This window comes from Sturnira hondurensis, unplaced genomic scaffold, assembly GCF_014824575.4.
Source record: "Sturnira hondurensis isolate 20B ecotype Veracruz unplaced genomic scaffold, ASM1482457v3 Scaffold0010128, whole genome shotgun sequence".
In the NCBI taxonomy this organism is placed as follows: domain Eukaryota; kingdom Metazoa; phylum Chordata; class Mammalia; order Chiroptera; family Phyllostomidae; genus Sturnira; species Sturnira hondurensis.
In genome coordinates this window covers 9,981,822-10,001,915 of record NW_028082759.1, presented here as the reverse complement: position 1 = coordinate 10,001,915, position 20,094 = coordinate 9,981,822, and the positions used below count along the sequence as shown (strand labels likewise).

At 47.8% G+C, this 20,094-nt stretch overlaps 1 protein-coding gene across 1 annotated transcript in view; it reads right to left on the bottom strand.

The window, feature by feature from the left end:
• TMEM154 (transmembrane protein 154) overlaps positions 1-15,944 on the bottom strand; it is a 41,435-nt gene extending 25,491 nt beyond the window's left edge. Inside the window, exon 1 of the mRNA XM_037058390.1 lies at positions 15,690-15,944. Coding sequence (XP_036914285.1) covers positions 15,690-15,789 — 100 coding nt within the window. The 5' untranslated portion in view covers positions 15,790-15,944. The remainder of the gene's footprint in view (positions 1-15,689) is intronic.
• Positions 15,945-20,094: the final 4,150 nt, after the last annotated feature.

Sequence of the window (20,094 nt, the reverse complement as noted above, 5' to 3'; positions counted from 1 at the left end):
CCACTGAAGATCAGACTTACAAGGAGGGGTGGGGAGGGAACCACAGGGAGGGACACAGACACAAGTGCAACTGGTGGCGATGACCCTTTTCCCTGAGATCGGAGCTTATCCTCAAACACCCAAACCTCCCTTTTCTTACTTCTTTTTTTTTTTTTTTTGCTTACTTCTGCTATTGCTGTAGCAGCTGCCACCATTTCAAGCTAACCTCTGTAGAGAATTTACTAAGAGCCCAGGCCTGTGCCCTGCCTTATACCTGGATTAACTCGTTTCGTCCTCCCATTTTTTCAGACAGAAACTGGGGTGAAGGGGTTATACAACTTGCCCGTGATCGCAGAGTTATTGTGGAGGAGGGAGGGTGTGACCCCAGGAAGGCCGATCGAGGAACCTGGAGTGTAATCATTATAAATCATGAGGAGAACAAGAGAGGGGACCTCACATTCTTGCCCATCAGCTTATAAGGAGGTGGCTTTGGGGCCGAAAGGGGAAAGGAGGGGAGGGTTTTCCCAGAAAGCTCGGGTTCGCAGGGCTCTTGTTAAGCTTTTCAGCCCACACAGCTGTGAACAAAGCCGCCCAGGAGGCAGGGTCCCCTCCGTGCCTCTCCAGGGAAAGCCTTCAAGTCCCCAGAAGAACACTCAGCACTCGGAGTCACCACTTGACCCATGGCCCCAGAAGAAAAGAAAGCAGGAAAGGAAATAAGCTGGCAAGGATAATGAGGGCTTAGTCTCAATAGGGAACGGAGGGGAAATGAAAAGAAGTGCATGAGATGGCCCCGTATTGTGTGCGTTTGTTTTGTTTTTCAGCATAAGAGACAAGGCTGGTCACAGAGGCCCTCAGTGGCCTTTCTGAGTAAAAGGGGCTGGAAGTCTTCTCTACCATATCCCTCTCATACATATGTTTTCCACGTAGAACATCATTTATTCAATGAGATTCTCTAGCGTCTATTTAAATAAATGAGAATCAAGTGTCTCTCTCCCCACCCCTTTTACTCTGCAAGCCTTCATCTCCAGACGCTCCTACAACCTCAGAGCTCTCCCTGCCCCAGCCAACTCCAAAATAGCCTCAAAATAATAAACGATGTTTACTGGCACGTATCGAAGGCGCAGTATGCGCTAGGCACTGGGTTAAATGTGCGCTGCCTAGTTTAATCGTCACAACTATCTTGTTCCCATTTTACAGATGTAGAAACCGGGTCTCCAATGTCTCACCCTGGGGTGTAGCCTTGTCGTTTACGGTGTGAGTTCCTGAAACTGGCACACAGCGTTTCAAAGCTGCGTTCCCTGGAGCGTAGGTGCTGAGTGACAGTGAGGGGTCTGGTCACAGCTCTGACCCTCAGTGGTTGTGGGAATTTAGACAAATTATTTACCCCTGAACGGCTCAGTGGTCTGATCTGCACAACAGGAGTGACCCCCAAGGTCTCGTCTGTTTCCACAGCCTCCTGTGGATTCCAAAGCCTAGATCTTCTCCTTTATTAGAACTGTGCAACGGGCGCTATACACGCGGTACTGAGCTCAGCCAGGAAGTTCCACCGCCGCCCTTTCCCGTCACTCGCCCTCCCCGGAGACAACCGCCGTTTCTGCTGCCTTCCAGAGAAATTCCGGGCACCCACAAGTACATTTCCCGTTTTCTTTTATTAACACACATAGTAGCAAAAAAGGTTAAATATTGTTCTTCCTTTTGCTCTTTTCACTTAAAATTTGACTCAAAGAATCTTCCGAGTCTGCAGGCTGAAAGCTGTCTTCCTCTTGTTATTTGGAAGTATCATAACCTACTCCTGTTAATGGAGATCTGGGTCACTTCTTCTGTATTTCCAGCGATGCTGCATCAAACACCCCAGTACATCCTTTTGTTTACATGTGTGCCGGTGTATTCTGCAGTGCCTGTCAACAGTGGGGGCAGCCAGGAGGGTGTTGGGTGCAGGGGAAGGGGGTCAGCACCAAACTACTCTTGGTGGTCTGCCTGCACAGCTTCTCCAAGACAGCTCTAGCTCAGTCCTCACACAATGAGAATCAGCAGAGACGAAACAGGGGAGGGCTGGGGATGCGGGGAGTCTGTGATGGGAAAAGAGGGGGAAGTTGAAAACACTGGGGACCGGCCCAGGAATTTGTGCCAGGAGCATCAAATGTCGTCAACGGGGAGCTGGAAAACCAGGTGGGCCATAGAATCAAATCAGTAACTAGGAGTAAAGACCAAGGGAACAGGGCTGAGAGTGAGGGAGACAACGGGAGGTAGACAAAACCAAGGGGGAAACAAGAGGAGCCAGAGTCCCGAGAGCAGGGGTGGGAGTGGAGCTGACAGCGCGCAGCTGAGGGACTCTGCGCGAAGCATCACCAGTTCCTCCCATGGCCTGTGGGCTAATAGCAACTCTTAACCCAAAGGACATGGGACCCCACCACCACCGGGCAGCCTCAGGCATAAGGAGGGACCCAGCCTTTTCACGAAACACCCACTAAGGCCCGTAATAGTCAACGGCGATTTCCTGTAGGAGCCATCCCATGCTTCTCGGGTAGAAGCGACACTGACAACCTTAGGAGCCCAGCCCTGCCATGGAGGAGTCCAGACTCTCTTGCAGGTAATGAGGTGGAGCATGGCTCCTGTGGGAGGTGTAGAGCAATTCCCGTGTTGTGGGAGGGCCTCTTGGGCATCTCCATGGCGTGGTGGAGAGAAGGGTTTGGATTGAGCAGAGTGGGGCTGGGGACTTGGAGCTGCCCTCTCTAACCAGGGTACCTGGGAAGAGCCCCTCACTCCTCCAGCCCTTCCTTTCCTAAAGGCCAAGAAAGGGAGCCTGCTGCTCTGCCTATCCCAAGGTATGAAGAGCAAAGGAAATTTCAAATGTGGAAATGCTGTATAACCCACAAAGCACCATGCATGGGCCGGGCGTTGGTAGATATGCCCTTTTCACTGTCCTCCAACCCCTGGGCTGTTCCCCACCTCTAGACGTAGCTGTTTCTGTGCTACTTCCCGGGAGACTAAGCTTCCTGATAAAGCTTCATTGCATTGCTGTATCTTCTTAACTGAATTTGGATGTAGTTTAGGGTAAAAGGGGTGGGGGCCCCGGTGGGCAAAACCAGAAGAAGCTGCAGAAGGTAAAGATGAAGATCACACTAGAGAGTGGAGAGAGGGGTGTGGGCACAGATACAGATGAGAAGAAAGAACGAGGACACCGTGCTACAAGCGGAAGGGCTCTGAGAGGTTCCGCCTGGCGTGGCTGGCAGCCCTGTGTGGGACCTGCCTGTGGAGTCACTGGGTGGGCGGGCTCAAGGTGGCAGATGGACCAAAATTCTCTTTTCCTTTCAAGTGGCCTGGTCATGGCTGTCCCAGGTGCCTCTGAAGTCCACCCCCCACCCCCAGGGATTCTTCCTCCCTTCATCTCTTGATTCCTGCTCAGATAATGGAGCAGTAAGAAGAGATTATGGGAGCGGTCCTGCAAATGCTGAAACGGAGCCAAACTCTTTCCTTTACTTTTAATCCCCAAATCCTAAAATTACCACATGATAAGCTGCCCAGAGTCCCTTACAAGTGATGATAGACAAGATCCAGGCAAACCTATCTGGCACTCATCTTTCAGAGATCTGACATGGCCCCTGGGGTATTTCTGGTTAAGTGGGAGAAAGGGGTAGATGCGTGAGGTGAGCCTGGCAGTTCCCGCAGCAGAGCGGGCGTGCGGCCGCCTTCACCACCTCTCAGAGCGTCATCACGGAGTGGAAATGACTCTGCTTCCTGGTGAAACAAACTAGCTCACTTCTCTTTTTTTTTTTGAAAGTGGAATAAATGTGCAACCAAGCTCCAGTCTTCAAAGTAAAACAACATCAACAACAACAAAAGCCCAACTGTATTACATACCAACTGAAAGATCGCCACAGCGATATTACAAAGCACAACAAAATAATGGTGAGCGGACGTTATTAAATTCAGGATATCATGAAGTGTGTTGGACCTCAATCAGTCACCCCGTTCTCTCATTTTTGTAGGCTCCATACACAGATTATTTCAATGATTTCAGAATATAGATTGTGAAACGGTTTCTTCAGGTGGCGGGTGTTGAAACGCCTTCCTGCTGTGTGCACAACCGGAGCATATGATGTCAGACACTCAAGAAACCAAACCCAGGGAGTCTGCCTGCACTTCCTACCCACCCGCCACCCCCCACTTCCATACACAAAGAGCCAGAGTGTTGGAAGGATGAGATCAAACCAAAGCAAGATGTTGTGTTGTGGTTCTCAGCCTTGGCTGCATGTTAGAATCACCCAGGGACCTTTTAATACTCCTGATACCCAGACCACGGTCCAAACCATTAGGTCAAAACATCTGGGAGCAAACCCAGACCTTGGCATTCTTAGCCCTCCCCGGGTGACTCCAGTGTGCAGCCAAGGATGCCAACCACTACCCCAGACCCTACCCACTCTGGCCTTCCTCCGGGCAACCGCAAGTCAGGCTCCCCTCTTTGCTCCTCCTTAGTGAGCTGGAGAAGAAGCGGTGGTCGGGGAGTTGGATGCCAGGGGCTGGCCTAGCACCTGCCAGCCCTGCTACCAGAACACAGCAGCATAAGCATGACCCCTGAGGCCCTGGGCCCCCCAGAGGCTCTGGCCGGGGTGGACGAGAGAGAGAACATGACAGTCAGGCCTTCCCAAGTAGCTCTGCACAGGAATCTACGGTGGTTTTCTCTCAAAAAGCTACCTGAATTTTTTAAAAACACTGGGGTATGAGAAGACTTGTTTAATGTTAAAGTCGTGAAACCCTAACGATGAAACGTTATGTTTCCACTTTTTTGTGGTTTTGTTTTTTTTGGCAGGGGGATTTGGTGTTTTCCATGCCTTCCACGTGTTGAGCCTAAGTGACTTATTCTCCGGGGAGCAGGATGAGTAACATGGAGAAAGTGTTGTTTTCATTGTAAGCTCTGTGGTACTTCATATTTGACAATTTTTATTAAGTAAAAAAATAGTCACTTGATATGCTTTTCTGACCTATTTACTTGAAAATAATATGGTCAGAAAAAAATAGCTGGTTGAAGGGATGCAAAGCAAAAGCATGGAAGCATGGAAGATTTTACGTATTGAAGAACAGTTTAGGTAAAGCCGTGCCCATGTTTTGTACTCCCTTTCAAGTCAGCCCTCTGATGGTGACGATGCCTCATATCGAAATACTGTTAAAAAATGTTTCTTTTGCTCATTTGGAGGAGGGCCATCTGGTAAACCGCTTTCAGGCAGTCGTCTGCTCTGGGAGCCGACTTGTGAAGCCAGGTTGTATTTTTACGTCGTTGCCTTGAGAAATGCACACCTGCATTTGCAATTACTATCAGATTAAAACACACCCAGTGATGGGGGCCCATGAGGCTCTGATGTCTGTTTCTATTTTATTTTGATGTCTTTTTTTAGCAAAAGCTTGCTCATATCTAATCAGACTTGCCCAGACCCTAAGGCTGCCTCGGGTTTGAAGTTAATCAACTGGGGAAGCTGTGTTTTTTACCGCATGACTATATTTTCACACACTGGAAGCCTACTCAGGCCTGCAGGACCTAGAGGTTGAAAGGAATGTATTTTCACAGGACAGTGCACACACACACATTTTTAACTAAAACCTTTTCCTACCATCATCGGTGGGAAAGTAGACATGAAGTGCTTTAAAAATGGAAAGAGAAAGGGTTGTTAAATGAAGTTATTATCATTACTAACCTGATTACTTTTCTATTTTTTATTTCTCTCTTTTGAAGAGCCAATTTCAGAATTACAGTCTAAAAGAGTGACTTGATAACACTTGTTCCTCACCAAGCCCTGCCCTCTCCCTGGCCGGGCCCGTCAGCCTCCCTTTGAGGAAGCAAGGAAGACACAATGCCATTGGATACAGTGGGTGGGCTCCTGTTTGGGTCACCCAGACCCTCCATCCTGGCACGACACCCTTGCCCAGATCAGCACAAACTCAGTGTTGCCAGAGAGGCAATTGCAAGACAGAGACAAAGCAAACAATAAGTATGTCTGTGATAAATCAGAGACCGGGAAAGCAAGGAAAGGAGATGTGGGCTATTGTCTTGTGGCTAATACGCCTCCCCCATGAGCTATAGGAAGAACTGGAGAGGGTGCAGCCAAAAGCCCCACACTGCCCGCCTGTGGTGGAGCAGAGGGCCAGGGTTTGTATGTTGTGGGAAGGTTTCTTGGAGGCTCAAGAAGGAGGTGAGCTCCTGAGGTGTCTGAGGGTAGCAAGGTCGGGAGTGAGATTTTCTAGAATCATCAATGTCCCTTCTTAGTGGGTCTCCAAAGCTGGCTTGCCCCTGATCCTCATTTACCTTGAAAGAGAATCACTCCTGCCCTTCCATCTCGGAGAGCTAACCAGCCTCAAAGAGCTGGAATTTTAGTATTGCGGCTTGAGCAACTAATGTTGGGCTATTCTCACTCTCTTATTAACCTCTTTTCAATATTTATTAATGTAACCCTATGATTTTCTTTCTCATTTAGTTTTTATTTATCTTTATTTTTAAAAATGGAACTGCCTTTTTAAAAAAGATTTATTTATTTATCTTTAGAGGGGAAGGGATGGAGAGAGGGAGAGAAATATCAATATATGGTTGCCTCTGCCGGGGACACACAATGTATCGTGTGTCCCCTGCCAGGAACTGGCCTGCAACCCAAGCATGTGCCCTGACTGGGAATCGAACTGCAATCCTCTGGTTCGCAGGCCCACACTCAATCCACTGAGCTCATTTGGTTTTTAATGGAATGAATTACATTAATAGATTCTCCAAAATTGGTCCATTCTTGGATTCCCGATTTTATTCAACTTAATCATTGGTAGTTTTTTTTTCTTTTTTTTTCCAGAGATGGTTTCTTGTTATTTAAATGACTAATCTAGGGCTCAGCCTAAATATTCTTCTAACATTTGTTAGCTGGTGACAGAGCCAATATGGGTGTGGTTTTCATGATGAATGAACGGAGGGGTGGCCGTTACCTGACAAAGGATAATCACGATGATAGAGTTACTAGGTGAGATACAGGATGCCCTGTTCGACCGAAGCTTAAGAATAACAACATTTTAGTACAAATGTGTCTCGTGCAGTCTTTGTGTATCCTGTGTTTACATTAAATTACATGGGGCATACTTATGCTAAAGAAATTTTTGGAGGCAGTTAGATTTGAGTCCGAACTTCAGGGGAGAGGGACTGCTTGGGTTTTGACTTTTTAAAAAACACAAAAATGGAAGGCATTGCGATGCCTCATTTTTTTAGAGCTGTGACCCATTTTAAGTAAAACTGTGGTACAGCGTGAAGCTTAAAAGTTGAGGTTCGCTTTTATCTTAATGGACATGGCACGTCCTACAGCGTCATTTACTGAGAAGACTGTCCCTTCTCCATCAGGTGACTTTGGCAATTCTGTCAAAACTGATGGGCCGTACTTTAGAAAACTCAAGAGGAGAAAGTTTATTTAATTTACCCATGTGTCTGACTTCTGGTCAGAATGGTGGCATAGGTAAACATGGCTCACCTTCTCCCACAGCCACATCAAAATTACAACTAAGTTATAGAGAAACCATCACTCAGAACCGGCACGAATCAAGTTGAATGGCAGTCTGACAAATACGGAATTAAAGAAACCACATTCATCCAGACTACTCAACTACAGGAGAAGGGTTTACTCAGCCCACACAAAGGGCACATCTTAAGTGCCCAGCTTGAGTGATAGGGGAGGCTGTGCCACTGGACCATACGGGAAACCTACTGTATTAAGCCACACTACCAAGACACAGGGTCAAAGCAGCTCTCCCTGATACATAGAAACAAACCCAGGGAGGCTGGCATAATAAAGAGACAAAGCAATACGGCTCAAATGAAAGAACAGATCAAAACTCCAAAAAAAGAACTGAACAAGATGGAGATAAGCAGTCTATCAGATGCCAAGTTCAAAACACTGGTTATAAGGATGCTCGAGGGACTTAGTGAGGGCCTCGACAGCATAAAAAAGATCCAGTCAGAAAGGAAGGATAGACTAATTGAAATAAAGAACAATTTACAGGGAAACAACTGGTGTCCTATGTTTTTACTTGCTAAATCTTGTGATCTTAGTCATAAAGAAATAAACAAGAACATTTGGGGGAAAGGGAAAATGAATTTATAAGTTAATTAATCAACTGTGTTGTCACGGGTTGGGGGGGATGTCATGAAACCCTAGTAATCACTGGGCTCCTCTTTCTGAGACTGACAATGCAGTGGGGAAGAAGGAAGTAAAAAGTATGGTTTTGATTCACACGACGTAAAGAAACATAGAAATAATGTCAAGCTTCAAAACCAAAGTAGATTAATTGATTTTAAGAGAAAGAAATCTGAACATCCCCAGCAACCAGACTCTGCTCTCTCAGGTAACTTTTTCCTAATCACCTGTCGTTTCTCAGGAAATGCTTCTGTCTGAACTCGCTGCTGGAGGCAGACTTTTGTTGTTGTTGTTAGTTTTACATTATATATTTTTTATTTCTTTTTCAAGTTTTCAAGTCTTCAAGTCAGCATTCAGTGGCTTAAAATGAGTGTCTATGGAACTTGTACTCCTTTTGTTTTCTTTTCAAAAGTCTCCCCAGCATGTTTATAACTACCTGGTCTTTCTGCAAATCATCGTGCTGCCCAGCACCTACTTTCTGGGTCTAAGCGTGCACCCCCATTTTCAGAGGAAAATCCCCCCCACAGACGCAGCCGTGCAGTGTTCCCTGCAGCGGGGGCCACTCGCTGCTGCCTGTCTTGGTCTGAGGAGACTGAAGGGAGGTGTTTATGCTAAAAAGATGTGGGATAGTTCACATTTTGGAATAAAGTAAAGCTGGGTTAAATAAAGATCACATTTATCCACGTATGAGCACAGTTTTTCTTCATTCTTTAAATGACTCTAATCTGTCAGGAAAACAAGTAAGTCTGGGACCATAAGATGAACTTCACGTCATTTGGTCAGCCCGTCAGTTTGCATGGCAACTGTGTGCCAGGCACTCTTCTAGTTCCTGGGACATAAAGGCAAAGGAGCCCAGGCCCCTACCTCCCAGGGAAGCGACTATTAAATGGGACAATGGCATGTGAATCCATACATATAATACAGTTTAATAAAAACCATGTTATATGATGCGTTTGTAGACAAAGCGCCACAAGGGAGAGGAACGCATTCATCTGGGTGAGGACCCAGAACATATTCACAGAGGACGTGACCATGAACTGAACTGTGGGAGTTCATCGAGCACAGACGTCAGGGAAAGGCGCTCCGTGGAAACACAGCAGACAGAAGGCTCAGGGGCTCGGCAGAGCTTGGCATACTCAGCAGTTGCATCAGAGCCTGTGTGTTGGGAAGTGTCGAGGGTTAAGTGGGGAAAGGACTGGGACCAGCTCATGAGGGGCCTTGTAATGATTCCAAGGGGTTTGACTCTATCCCAAAGAAATGAAAAGCCACTGAAGAGATGCGGGCAGGAGAGAAAAGCTTATATTTTTGTGATAGAACGATCACCCTGGAAGGTATGTGAAAATGGGTTGGAGACGAGACCAAAGGCAAGGAGACCAGTCAGGAAGTTCATGAAGTAGCCTTAGGTGCAAGCTAACGAGACCCTGAACTAGCAGGGGCCAAAGAACCATTTCTGTTTTCCATGTGCTGAGCTCTGGGCTCAAAGAGAGAACTGAGGAGGAAAATTCAGGTCCAGGGTTGGGCAGAGAGGTCTGAAGGTGATCAACTGTGAATCATCAGCCGAAGAGTGAGACAATCAAAAGCCATGAGAGTGGGTGTCACTGCCCAAGAATGATGTAAGAGGGGACGAAAAGATCAATGTTAATATGAAACAGGCAGGTGAAGGAGAAAGACTCACAACCAAAAACCGCGAAGGAGCAGACAGAGGCACAGGAGACTAAGAGTACAACGGCATCGTAAGACCCAAGGAAGAGGCGAGTTCCCATAATCAGTTAATTATGTTAAGTGCTACAGAGAAAAACACAAAATAAGGACAGAATTGGGTCCCGTGGGTTTAGCTATTAGGAGGCACGGGTTCCCCAGACAAACCAAGGGCTGCGGTGGACACAGTAGCCAGATTGCCCTGGGCTGGGAAATGACTGGAAAGTGAGAAAATAAAAAATGAAAATGTCTTTCAAAGAGGTTGGACAAATCTCTGGAGCGGAACGATGGGGGAGCCCGACGGAGGAGAGCAGTGCTGGGAAAGAACGCAGGGGCTCTCACATTGTTTTTCATGGTGCGTGTCTACCTGCTGAAAAGAATGGAGACTACGGTAACAACTACCACGGTTTTCATCGCTAATTATATTGCATTTTCCCATATTGACTAGATCGGGGGTTAGCAAACTTTTCCTTACAGGGTCACAGAGTAAATATTTTAGATCTTGAGGCCAAGAGGGCAGAATATCGGCTCTTATTTAAGTTCTTACGAGACCGTTAAAATACACATGTAATCATTTACAAATATAAAGACCATTCTTAGCTCAAAGGTCAGTTACCTTGTTTTGTTATTTTGAGGCTACTTTGGAGTGGGTGAGGCAGGCAGAGCTGTGAGGAAGGCTGTCATAGGAATGTCCAGAGATGAAGGGTTGCAGAATGAAGAACAACAAAAGGGTGAGAAGGAGGGGGAGAGAGAGAGAGAGAGAAAGGGAGAAAGGAAGAACAACAACAAAAGGCAATTGCAGTAATTTTGGCCAAGTTCAAAGTCAAAGTCAGGTGAACTACCCTAGGCTGATCTCACACCATCATCCTGACACTGTGGATCCTGGCTGGCCTCTCCTCTGATTTTGAACTTGGTGTTATCTATTCCTTTCTGATTGGCCTTCTTGATTACCTGCTTCTGGTTACCAAGTTGACTCACTGCTAATGCTGGTTTGCTAGCTTGCACTTTTAATAATGTTTTCACACCTCCTCATGTGACTCCTGAAGGCTGACCCCCAAGGTCTGCCCCCTCCCCATCCCAGGCTGAGGTTTAAGGCTGAGGTCCGAGCAGGGACGCTCCTCAAGCCCAGCACATCCCTGTCTGAGTTCTCTCAAATGCCGTTTTGTGGTGACCAAACGGGGTTTGCTCTGGTGGAACATTTTCAGCCCGGTGATAGGATAAGAACATTCGGGGTTCTGCTAAATAGGGTGAGTCATCCTGTGTGCCAGGTTCTGCCTCAGTGCCCCCCAGATTTGCATCGTGCGTGGGAGCTGACAGATACAGCAGGCAACAAGATTAGGTCTAAAAAAGTTCAGATGCAAGTTATCAAATAGTAGTATGTTCAAAATAAGGACATAAGGAGAAGCAAATAACACAAGAAAATAAAACTGAGACATATATATAATATGTATATATATATAGTATATGAAGGAGTTTTTAGAAATGAAAATAGATCTTCTAGAAATGAAAAATATAAAAACTGACATTAAAAGTCCAATGGATAGATGGGCTAAGCAGCAAGAGAGACTTATTAGTAGCATTAACCTACCCCCCACCCCAACCAGGGGTGCAGAGGCCCTGTCTCTCCACATCTTTGCCAACATGTGAAGGTGCCGCAAACTACACACAGGAAGGCAAATTGCAGGTTGCCCTGTTTCTTCATAGAACTGAGCTCACCCCAGCCAGGATCCTGCCCTCTCCTAGTTTCCAGGGTCAGCCCTTCTCAAACAGAGGGACTTGGAGCCTCAATAAATCCCTCTCTGCTTGTTTTTGTTTTGTTTTGTTTTGTGGTTTGCCTTTGTTTTTGGAGTCTGGCCCTTGGGGCCCCTTTCCAGCTGGGCTCTCCCTCAGCAAGGCTGGGCTCTCCCTCCCCGGTTCCCACACCCACAAGCCTCTTACCCAGTGACTTTACAATCGCTTTTCCTGCTTTGGGTTTTAACTATGCTAATCCTCAGATTCTGTTTTGCTCTCTCTGTACCTTTCGACCCCACCCTTCCCCCTCTTCAGTTCAAAGTTTAACCCAACTCTCACCACCCCTTTCTGGTCAGCCTGTCTCTGACCACACCAAATATAGCTCCTCGTTTAACGTGGGGTAAGCAACCGTAGAGATCTGAGACTAGACACGCAGCCTGAGAACCCAGGGGCAATCTAGCATGTGGCTGGAGGGTGGATTCCCGAAGCTGAATCTTACTTAGATCTACTACTTAGCTGTGTGACCTTGGGCAAATCATATAGCCTCTCTGTGCCTCAGTTCTCCCATACATAGAACGGGAATAATAGTACCTCTGTATCAGGCTGTTAGGAGAGTTAAATGAATTGGTGTGTGGAAGGTGTTCAGAATGGTATCTGGAGCATAATGAGTGCTGTGTATGTTCCCTGCCATCATTGGTAATGCTTCATTGGGACGGTCCCAGAGAATAGCAGGTGGCAGTCACGTTCATTGAAACGAGAACGGTGTCAGAAAATGCCACCTTATCCACACAACAAGTATTTTCTTCTATTCTTTACCTTCTTCTCAAGGTTCACTAATCAAGAACTGCATGGTTTTCCCTCTTCCAAAACCGCCGCCAGTGTCTGGTCCTCTCTGTCAAACGCAGCCTTCAACTCCAATGGCTGCCCTTCCCGCTACAGGCCCTTTGTTTCTGCAAAGGGGAAAAGCCCTCCGCTCTTCTTTCCGCAAACCGTTTTGCTTGCCGCAGCTAGCGGCCCTGTGCTTCTGGTGTCTGGAAGCGGCAGCTAGCTTCCTGAGAGTGTTCGGTGGACACTGACAGGCCCAGGGTATGGTGACAGGTGGAGATGCCTCTCTTCGCTTCAGGGGCAGCTGTCACCTCGAGTCTGAACTTGCTTAGTTTCCCACTCTGGCCAGGACACCTAGGTCTGCGGCTTTCTCTCACTTAGGCTCATTTGTTGGGTCAAAAACCCCAGGAAAGCCATTCTCTCATTTCCCTCTTGGTAACTTCTAAGTAGACTATTCACTTGGGATAGCAATCGATTCTGTGTCCGACCTGCGTAAAGAGAAAGGCGCTGACTCAGAAGTGAAGGCGCAGGAGTCTCGGGTGACTGCAGGTATTAGATCATGTTGCCTGATGGTGGTTCGTGAAGGCCTGGTGTGTGCTATATCCCATAATACGCTTGCAAGAGAGAAAGAGGAGGGCTGTTTGGTAGAGTGGATTCTTTCACCAAACATCTCCAGGTTGGTTTTTTTTTTTTTTTGAAGAATTCAAGGAAGTACAAGTGTGACACGGATACACTAACTCATCTTAAAGTCTTAGGCACCATCAGCTCAAAAGGATATACATTAATTACTTTCAAAAATGTATATTCAGCCTTTAATTTAAAATAGCCTTTCCCTTGACTAATCTTAAAGTAATAAGCTTGATGATACAGCTTTTTGCAAGTGGTGTGTTTGTATTTTCAGACCTTGGGAATCCAGGAAGGGCCCAGCACACGTGCTGGATGAGCCGGGTGATGCCTGTGTTCTCCTAAAACGCAGCTGAGATTAAAGGCAGCTTTTTATCTCTGACTTCTGACATGCTAACACTACCTGTTATCCGTAGCTCATCAGTGCTTAGGATTCAGCCTCCTATCCATTCTAGGGTGATTTTAGTATTTATTAACAATTATTGAGCTCCTGATCCATGCTGACTCCTTCCTGGGTTTGGGGAAGACAAATATGAACTAAAGAGGATTTTCCCTTCGGGTGCTCACAGCCCGGTGGAAGATATGGGCAGAGACACAGTTCGGATTCAAAGCGACGAGTTGACTGTACGTACATTTAGGTCCATGGGCATAACAGGGGGTAAAGACGGAGCACCCGGGAGGGAGAAGCAAAGGGAGGCGTTAAGGAGGAGGTGACATTCGGCCTAAGCTTTTTAAGGATACATAGAAGTTCACTAGAGAGTAAAAAGAGAACTTGTCACTCAAATGGCAAGAACCACGAGGCCTGGAGGGGCTGTGGCTGGGGAGTGGGGGACACACGAAGGAGGGGCCACTGGCAAGGAGATTGACGTGAGAGTCTAAGGAGCATAAAGGAGGAGCCACCGAAGGCCTTCAAGAGTTACAAGATCACATACGGGTCTCAGAGAGAGAAGTTTCATGGATTGGATCTCCTCATGTATTTCTACTGCATCTCCTGAATTGCAAACACGTGGATTCAGTCATTTTCAGAGAGCTCAAGAACCTCGGGCAAGAGGTCCCTATTGCAATGAGGGGTGTGTGTGAGGGGCACATTGGTGGTGGTCATGAAAGTTGCGAGAGATGGAAAGCGGATGGCAAGCCTCGCTTTTGGGGGCAAGCTCTGAGGACTAGTCCAGTGGTGGTGGCAAGGGGTATGGTTGGTCCCCTGCAGGAGAGGAGAACCCTGGAGTCCAGGTCAGAAAAGCTGACGAGCAGTGGGAGTCAGACATCTCAACTTCCTCTGCCTCAGTTTCTTCACCTGTACCCCCAGTGGAGCTGGAGCTGCATAACCTTTAGACTCTCTCCCAGCTCCAAAACTTTATGCATAAACAACATACTGTCCCCCACACTCATTTGGAATGCCAACCTCCATTTCAACCAAACATCTTTCCAGCTGGAATCGTTTGCCTTTCACCTTTCATTTCCCACCTCAAAAGCCTGGAGAGGCCATGCAGAGAGCCGCAGGGAAAGAGCAGTTGGTGGGCTAGGGGTGGCTGGATGCCAACTGCTAATCTCCAGGGAGCGGTGACACCTGTTAGGTCATCAGTGCCCGATGCCCCTATCCTCCTTAAGAACTGAGGCTTGAAGCCCTGGCTGGATAGCTCAGCTGGTTAGAGCATCATCCTGATATGCCAAGGTTGTGGGTTCAATCTCTGGTCAGGGCACATACAAGAAGCAATTAATGAAGGCATACATAAGTGGAACAGCAAATTGATGTTTCTGACTCTCTCTCTCTCCAAAGTCAATACATTTTTTAAAAATTTAACTGGAAAACTTTCCCCTTAACTTGAAGTACTGCCCTGCATTAGAAGTAGGCAGCACCCATTGAAGAAACCACGGGCAGGCAAGTCAACAAAACCACCGTAAGAGGAGTTTGAGGGTGACAGGCATGTTGTGACAACTGTCAAGGATATAAACCAATAGCTGCTTTTAGCTCAAAAGAATGAGATTTAATATTTGGTCTTTTCCAATACCTTTGATGCACTATATAATCATATTACTTTTTTAAACAAAGCTTCATCAGTAACAGTCAATGCAAAGGAAATACCTCTCAGAGTAACAAGATCAAAGAGAAACAGATGAAAAAAAAAAACCTTTCTTAAAAAGTTACAGTGGATGCCTGGGAACTCCTCAGACAACTTCCGGTTTACATATTTATGAACTTACGGCTTCTTATTTTTAGTACACTTTCCAGTAGTAAATTTCCACACTCCAGTTTTCCCAGGAGTTTTGAGACCAGTAGCCTTTTCAGCCCACATTATTCAAACCACATTTGTTATCATTTTGCTGTTTCAGCCGAATGAAACGTTCTTTTACACGAACAGCCAAAGACTTTATGGTTTTCTTAATATGCCCATTAAAGCTGGCAAATTACAGGGACCCACATATCTTAGAAGACAAAGATTGCAGGCAGATTACATTAAATGAGCAAGCTAGAGCGTGATTCGATAGCTGCAGGGAAAGCCAAGTTCACCCTCCCAACCCAGCACCTTAAAAAGACAGTTCTAATTTTCTCCACTTCTTTCACAAAAAAGGATTACATTTTCTGGGTGTCAGCTTCCCTGGCAGAGTTCTGTAGCCTCTGCAGCCTCGGGCACCAAACAAGGCTTCATTCTCCTCCACCCTGGCATGGAGGTAGCTTACCCTGAGCCCGGCCATAGGGAAGGAGCACGATTATCAGGGCAAAGATGAGGGCAGCGTGGGGAGCCTTCCTGTTCGCTCTCCTGGGCTCTCCCTCCGGCATGATGCTGTGCTGGCTTCAGCCTCCCTGAAACGTGAACATTTCCTGTTTCCTGCTTGTTTGGGTAGGTGCGAACTTGAAGGAGAAGTGTTTGCCTGCTTTTTAGGAAGTGATGTAATTCTGCAGGAGCCCGTCAGACCAGCAAGGATTGCGAAAGAGAAGCTGCTCTTCAATCACTGGTGCAGTCAGCACACCTCTCAAGCCCTCTGCAGTCCTGGCCCACCCACGGGCCTCTGTCCTTTGGGACCGTCCCTGTGGAAATGGTGTCCGCTGCTAGAGTCATTCGGAATCTGGAACCGTGGGTTCTCAACCTCGTGCATTCTTGACTGGTGATTTTACTCAACCTCCGAGGGAGTCCCTGTGGCTGCCTGGAGCCCAGGGTAGCGCTAGTCAGCTGCAGAACTTTCTGAGATGATGAAAATGTTCCCAATACAGTAGGCTGTATACAGCCCTACTGGGCTGTCCAATACAGTAGCCAGTAGCCACGTAGGCTATCCAGCACTTGCATGGAGGCTAGTGCGAAGTGAATAGGTAGTTTTCAGTTTTACTAATTTAAATGTAACTGGGGCTAGTCCTGCTGCGTGGGACTGTGCGGACCCAGACGACAGGGGCATCTGCACCCTCAGGACACGGTCAGGCCTCTTCCCTCCTCCAGGCCCAACCTCCGTCCTGGGCCCTGAATGAATGCCCCTCCCTCGGGGCGCACAGAGAGCGGAAGGGCCTTGCCACACCCGGCCCGAATGAGGTGCTCTGCCCGGGAGAGAAATGATCTTTCCACTTTTTTTTTGTTTATTTTGGTTTTTGCTTTATAAAGACTTCAGTTTTTAAAGTCTTCAGTTTTAGATTCACGGCAAAATTAGGAAGGCACAGAGATTTCGCATAGGTCCCCTGCCCCGCACGTGCATGGCCCGCCCTTCGGTGGACACCCCCAGGGAGCGGCACGTGTGCTACCGCTGAGGAACCCACACTGACGCGTCAGAACCACCCAGAGCTGCTCTCGGTGGCAGACGTTCTGTGGGTTTGGGCAGAAGCGTCATGACGACGTGTATTCTCCTTGTAGTATCGCACAGAGTGGATCTGCTGTCCTAAAACCCCTCAGTGCTCCATCTGGTTACCCCATCCCCATGCCCCGAGCCGACCCCTGACAACCCCCAATTTTTTACCATCTCCATAGTTTTGCCTTTTCCAGAATGTCGCATGTCGGTATGTGGCCTTTTCAGCTGGGCTTCTTCCAATGAGCAACATGAATTTAAGGTTCCTCCATGTCTTTTTGGGGCCTAACAGCTCCTATCGTTCAGCTTCGGGTGATATTCCGGATGCATCACGGTCCTTTATCCATTCACCTACTGAAAAACACTGTGGTTGCTTCTAAATTTTGGTAATTATCAATAAAGCTGCTGTAAACATCCCTGTGCAGGTATTTGTGGGGACAGAGTTTTCAACTCCTTTGGGAAGATACCAAGGGGCCCTGTTCGTGGGACCATATGGTACAAGAAAAATGACCTTTTAAAGGGCCTATTTCCAAAGCAGAGTCTGTTCTCAGAGCGAGTGGGGGTGGTGGGGGGAGCAGCATTTCACCTTTCTTCCTCCTTTCATAACAATAAATTTCTCAGAGGTTGTTAACAACAACAACAACAACAACAAACAAAAGACAGGGCTGAGGTGGATTAGAATGAGGGGGGAAATTCTACCCAATGGAAACAATGCATGAAGGAGGTGTCCATTTAGGCCAGTACGCAGGGGAGATTAGAGTGTTTTGTGTCCAACTGAAGTCCCTCCTTTGGTTTAGGATTGGAGCCTAAGCCCTGGAGAATGCAGTTTCATAACCACGGTTGTCGTGGTGCTGCGAGAAACAGGCGGAGAGAGAGGGAAGCATCACACCCTCTCTCTCTGCCCCCTTTCCTGCGGGTTGCCATGAGTCACCGCCACTTCCCGGTAGGTTTCATCTTCAGCGAGCTGGTTGGCGTAAACACTGGAGCTCACTGGAGTTTCTCTGCCCCTGATGTAGCCATTAATTTTTTGCTCAGCACGTTGCTGCCTTTCAATGTCATTAGTCACTGCTTGTCTCAGTTCTTATGCACAAGAAATAGGTGAGTGATTCACATAATGATCAGTCTGTTAATGAATTTACAGTATGGATTTTAACATTTTCAACTAGCGATTAAGTCAACCCCTGATTTAATATGATCTGCCCTTTGGGTGATGGTATAGAACAAATGGAAGAAAAGAGACACGTTCAAAACTGGATGATTGATTGGAAAACAACAGGGACAGAACTATTCATCAAACTCTTGCTGAGCAAGTGAACAGACCACGGGCTCTGAGACCCTCTGGGGCTGAGTTTGGCTGGCAGCCTCTGGCCCCAGCACGAGTGCTCCAGCTGCTGCCTACGCACAGGAGAAAAGGCCCAGGGCTTGGGAGTTCTCTTCATTTTGCCACTTGCGCCCTGTGAGAGCCACTGGGGCCTCCCAGGCTTGCAGCACCTGTGCAGCCAGGGCACGGTGTGAGCTTGATTTCTTTGATTTTAAAACCACAGCTGGATGGAAGCTTTGCAGAGTTGGGTGCGTGTGGCTGAACCAATCGGTCTTACTCTGCAGTCCTCAGTGTGGGCCCGCAGCACGGCCAGCTAGTCAGCTAGTTCCCACAAGTGCCCTGCACTTACTTCTGAGGGAGCACAACACTGCATCCGTCAGAACGATGTGCAAAATAAACCGAGGCCACAGAGACATGTGTGCAGCCGTGTAATTTTGTTCTGACCCCTGTGCTCTCTTAGACCCTTAGCATGATTAAGTTGATTGTAGGGGGAAGAAAATTACCATCATTGATCAGAAAATTGCAGCACCTTAGCGATCTCTTTACTGCAGTTGAAATCACAGGGACACCGTGTGGTCAGTAATGGGCTGTTTACCTCTGTTTGCTCTAAATGTACCAACCGTTAATTTTGGCAAGTGGCTGCCCAGCCTCAGATGAAATAAATCTTGATACACTCACAGCAGGAAGGCAGGGCTGAGTCTCAACCAGGAGGCACCGGGTGCCTCTGGAGGGAGGGACAGACACACAGATGGGGTAATGATGTATTGACATCGTATTAACATCCATACCTGCCGTTGGCTTTCAGCAATGAAAGGAGGAAGCGAAGTGTAGTGCCTAGCAAATGCCCAGAGATCTCCTCACACGCAGGTGGGTGGGAAGAGAAAAAATCTCTTGCTGGTTCTGGGGACTCTGTATTACTTCACCCCGACAAATCTGGCTTTCACAATCACCTCTCTGTACTACAGAAGAGACTCTCACCCAGTTCCCTCTCCCTTCCCTCCTGTCTCCTTCCCCGACCCCTCCCATCAGCTCCAAAAGAGAAGAGACACCAAGGGCACAAACCCAGAAGTGGTAAGATCTCATGGTCAGTGCAGGCTCCCCCGAGGTTTTCTCTTACCCTCAACATTGCCATCCCTTCCCCCTCCACACACACAGGCATGCACACATTCACACGCACTCGCACATGCACACAGAGCCCCCTCTCACACGCTCCATGAAGACCAGCCAATGAGAACAAGTGAAGGCTGTTTATTCCGGGCTTGCTACAGCAGGGAAGGTGGCTGCCATCACTGGTGTTCTGGCTGAGACACACAGGCAGGCAGAGGAGTGGGAACACTTTGCAGTGGAAAAGAGAGGACTGCAGGTTCACCCTGATGGGATGCTGTTGGTGTGGCAACCTAGAAGTGAGTTCTAGTTATTGGTTTAGGGCACGTGTGTACTCCTCCTGAACTGAAAGCAGGAGGGAAAAATCAAGGCCAACTGCCACAGGGACTGTGGTTTGGCTTCCTGGACTACTTACTACAGATGGGGTCTGACTTCCTACAAGTCCGATTTGTAACAGGCTGGCTTCCTGAGCTGCAGGTTGTGGGTCAGAGCTCTATTCTGTATGGTCTGGCCATTGTCCGAAGGTATTCAGTCTCTCAACACATACCCCCGTGCATGCTCACACACAAACCTCATACCCACACGGACATGCCTGCATACACCTTCTGGGGCTTCTTGTTCTGTCTAATGTTAACTGGTGGTCACTGATGGCTCTGCACTATTTGCATCACAAGGTAGCCAGGACTCAGACACCAAGAGTAATACCAGGTGGGCCTGCAGCTTGCTCCAAAGCCCATTAGGAGGGGCAGGGAGCAGGCTGAGGTTCCAGGTTCTGAAGGAGTGCCCAGGGAGGTGAGTGGGCCTGGCAGGGGCTGGGGCACAGGGCTTAAATGGAACCCCAGAGTAAGCAGGAAAGCCACAGCCAGGAGAGGGGCCGACAGCCGTGCTACT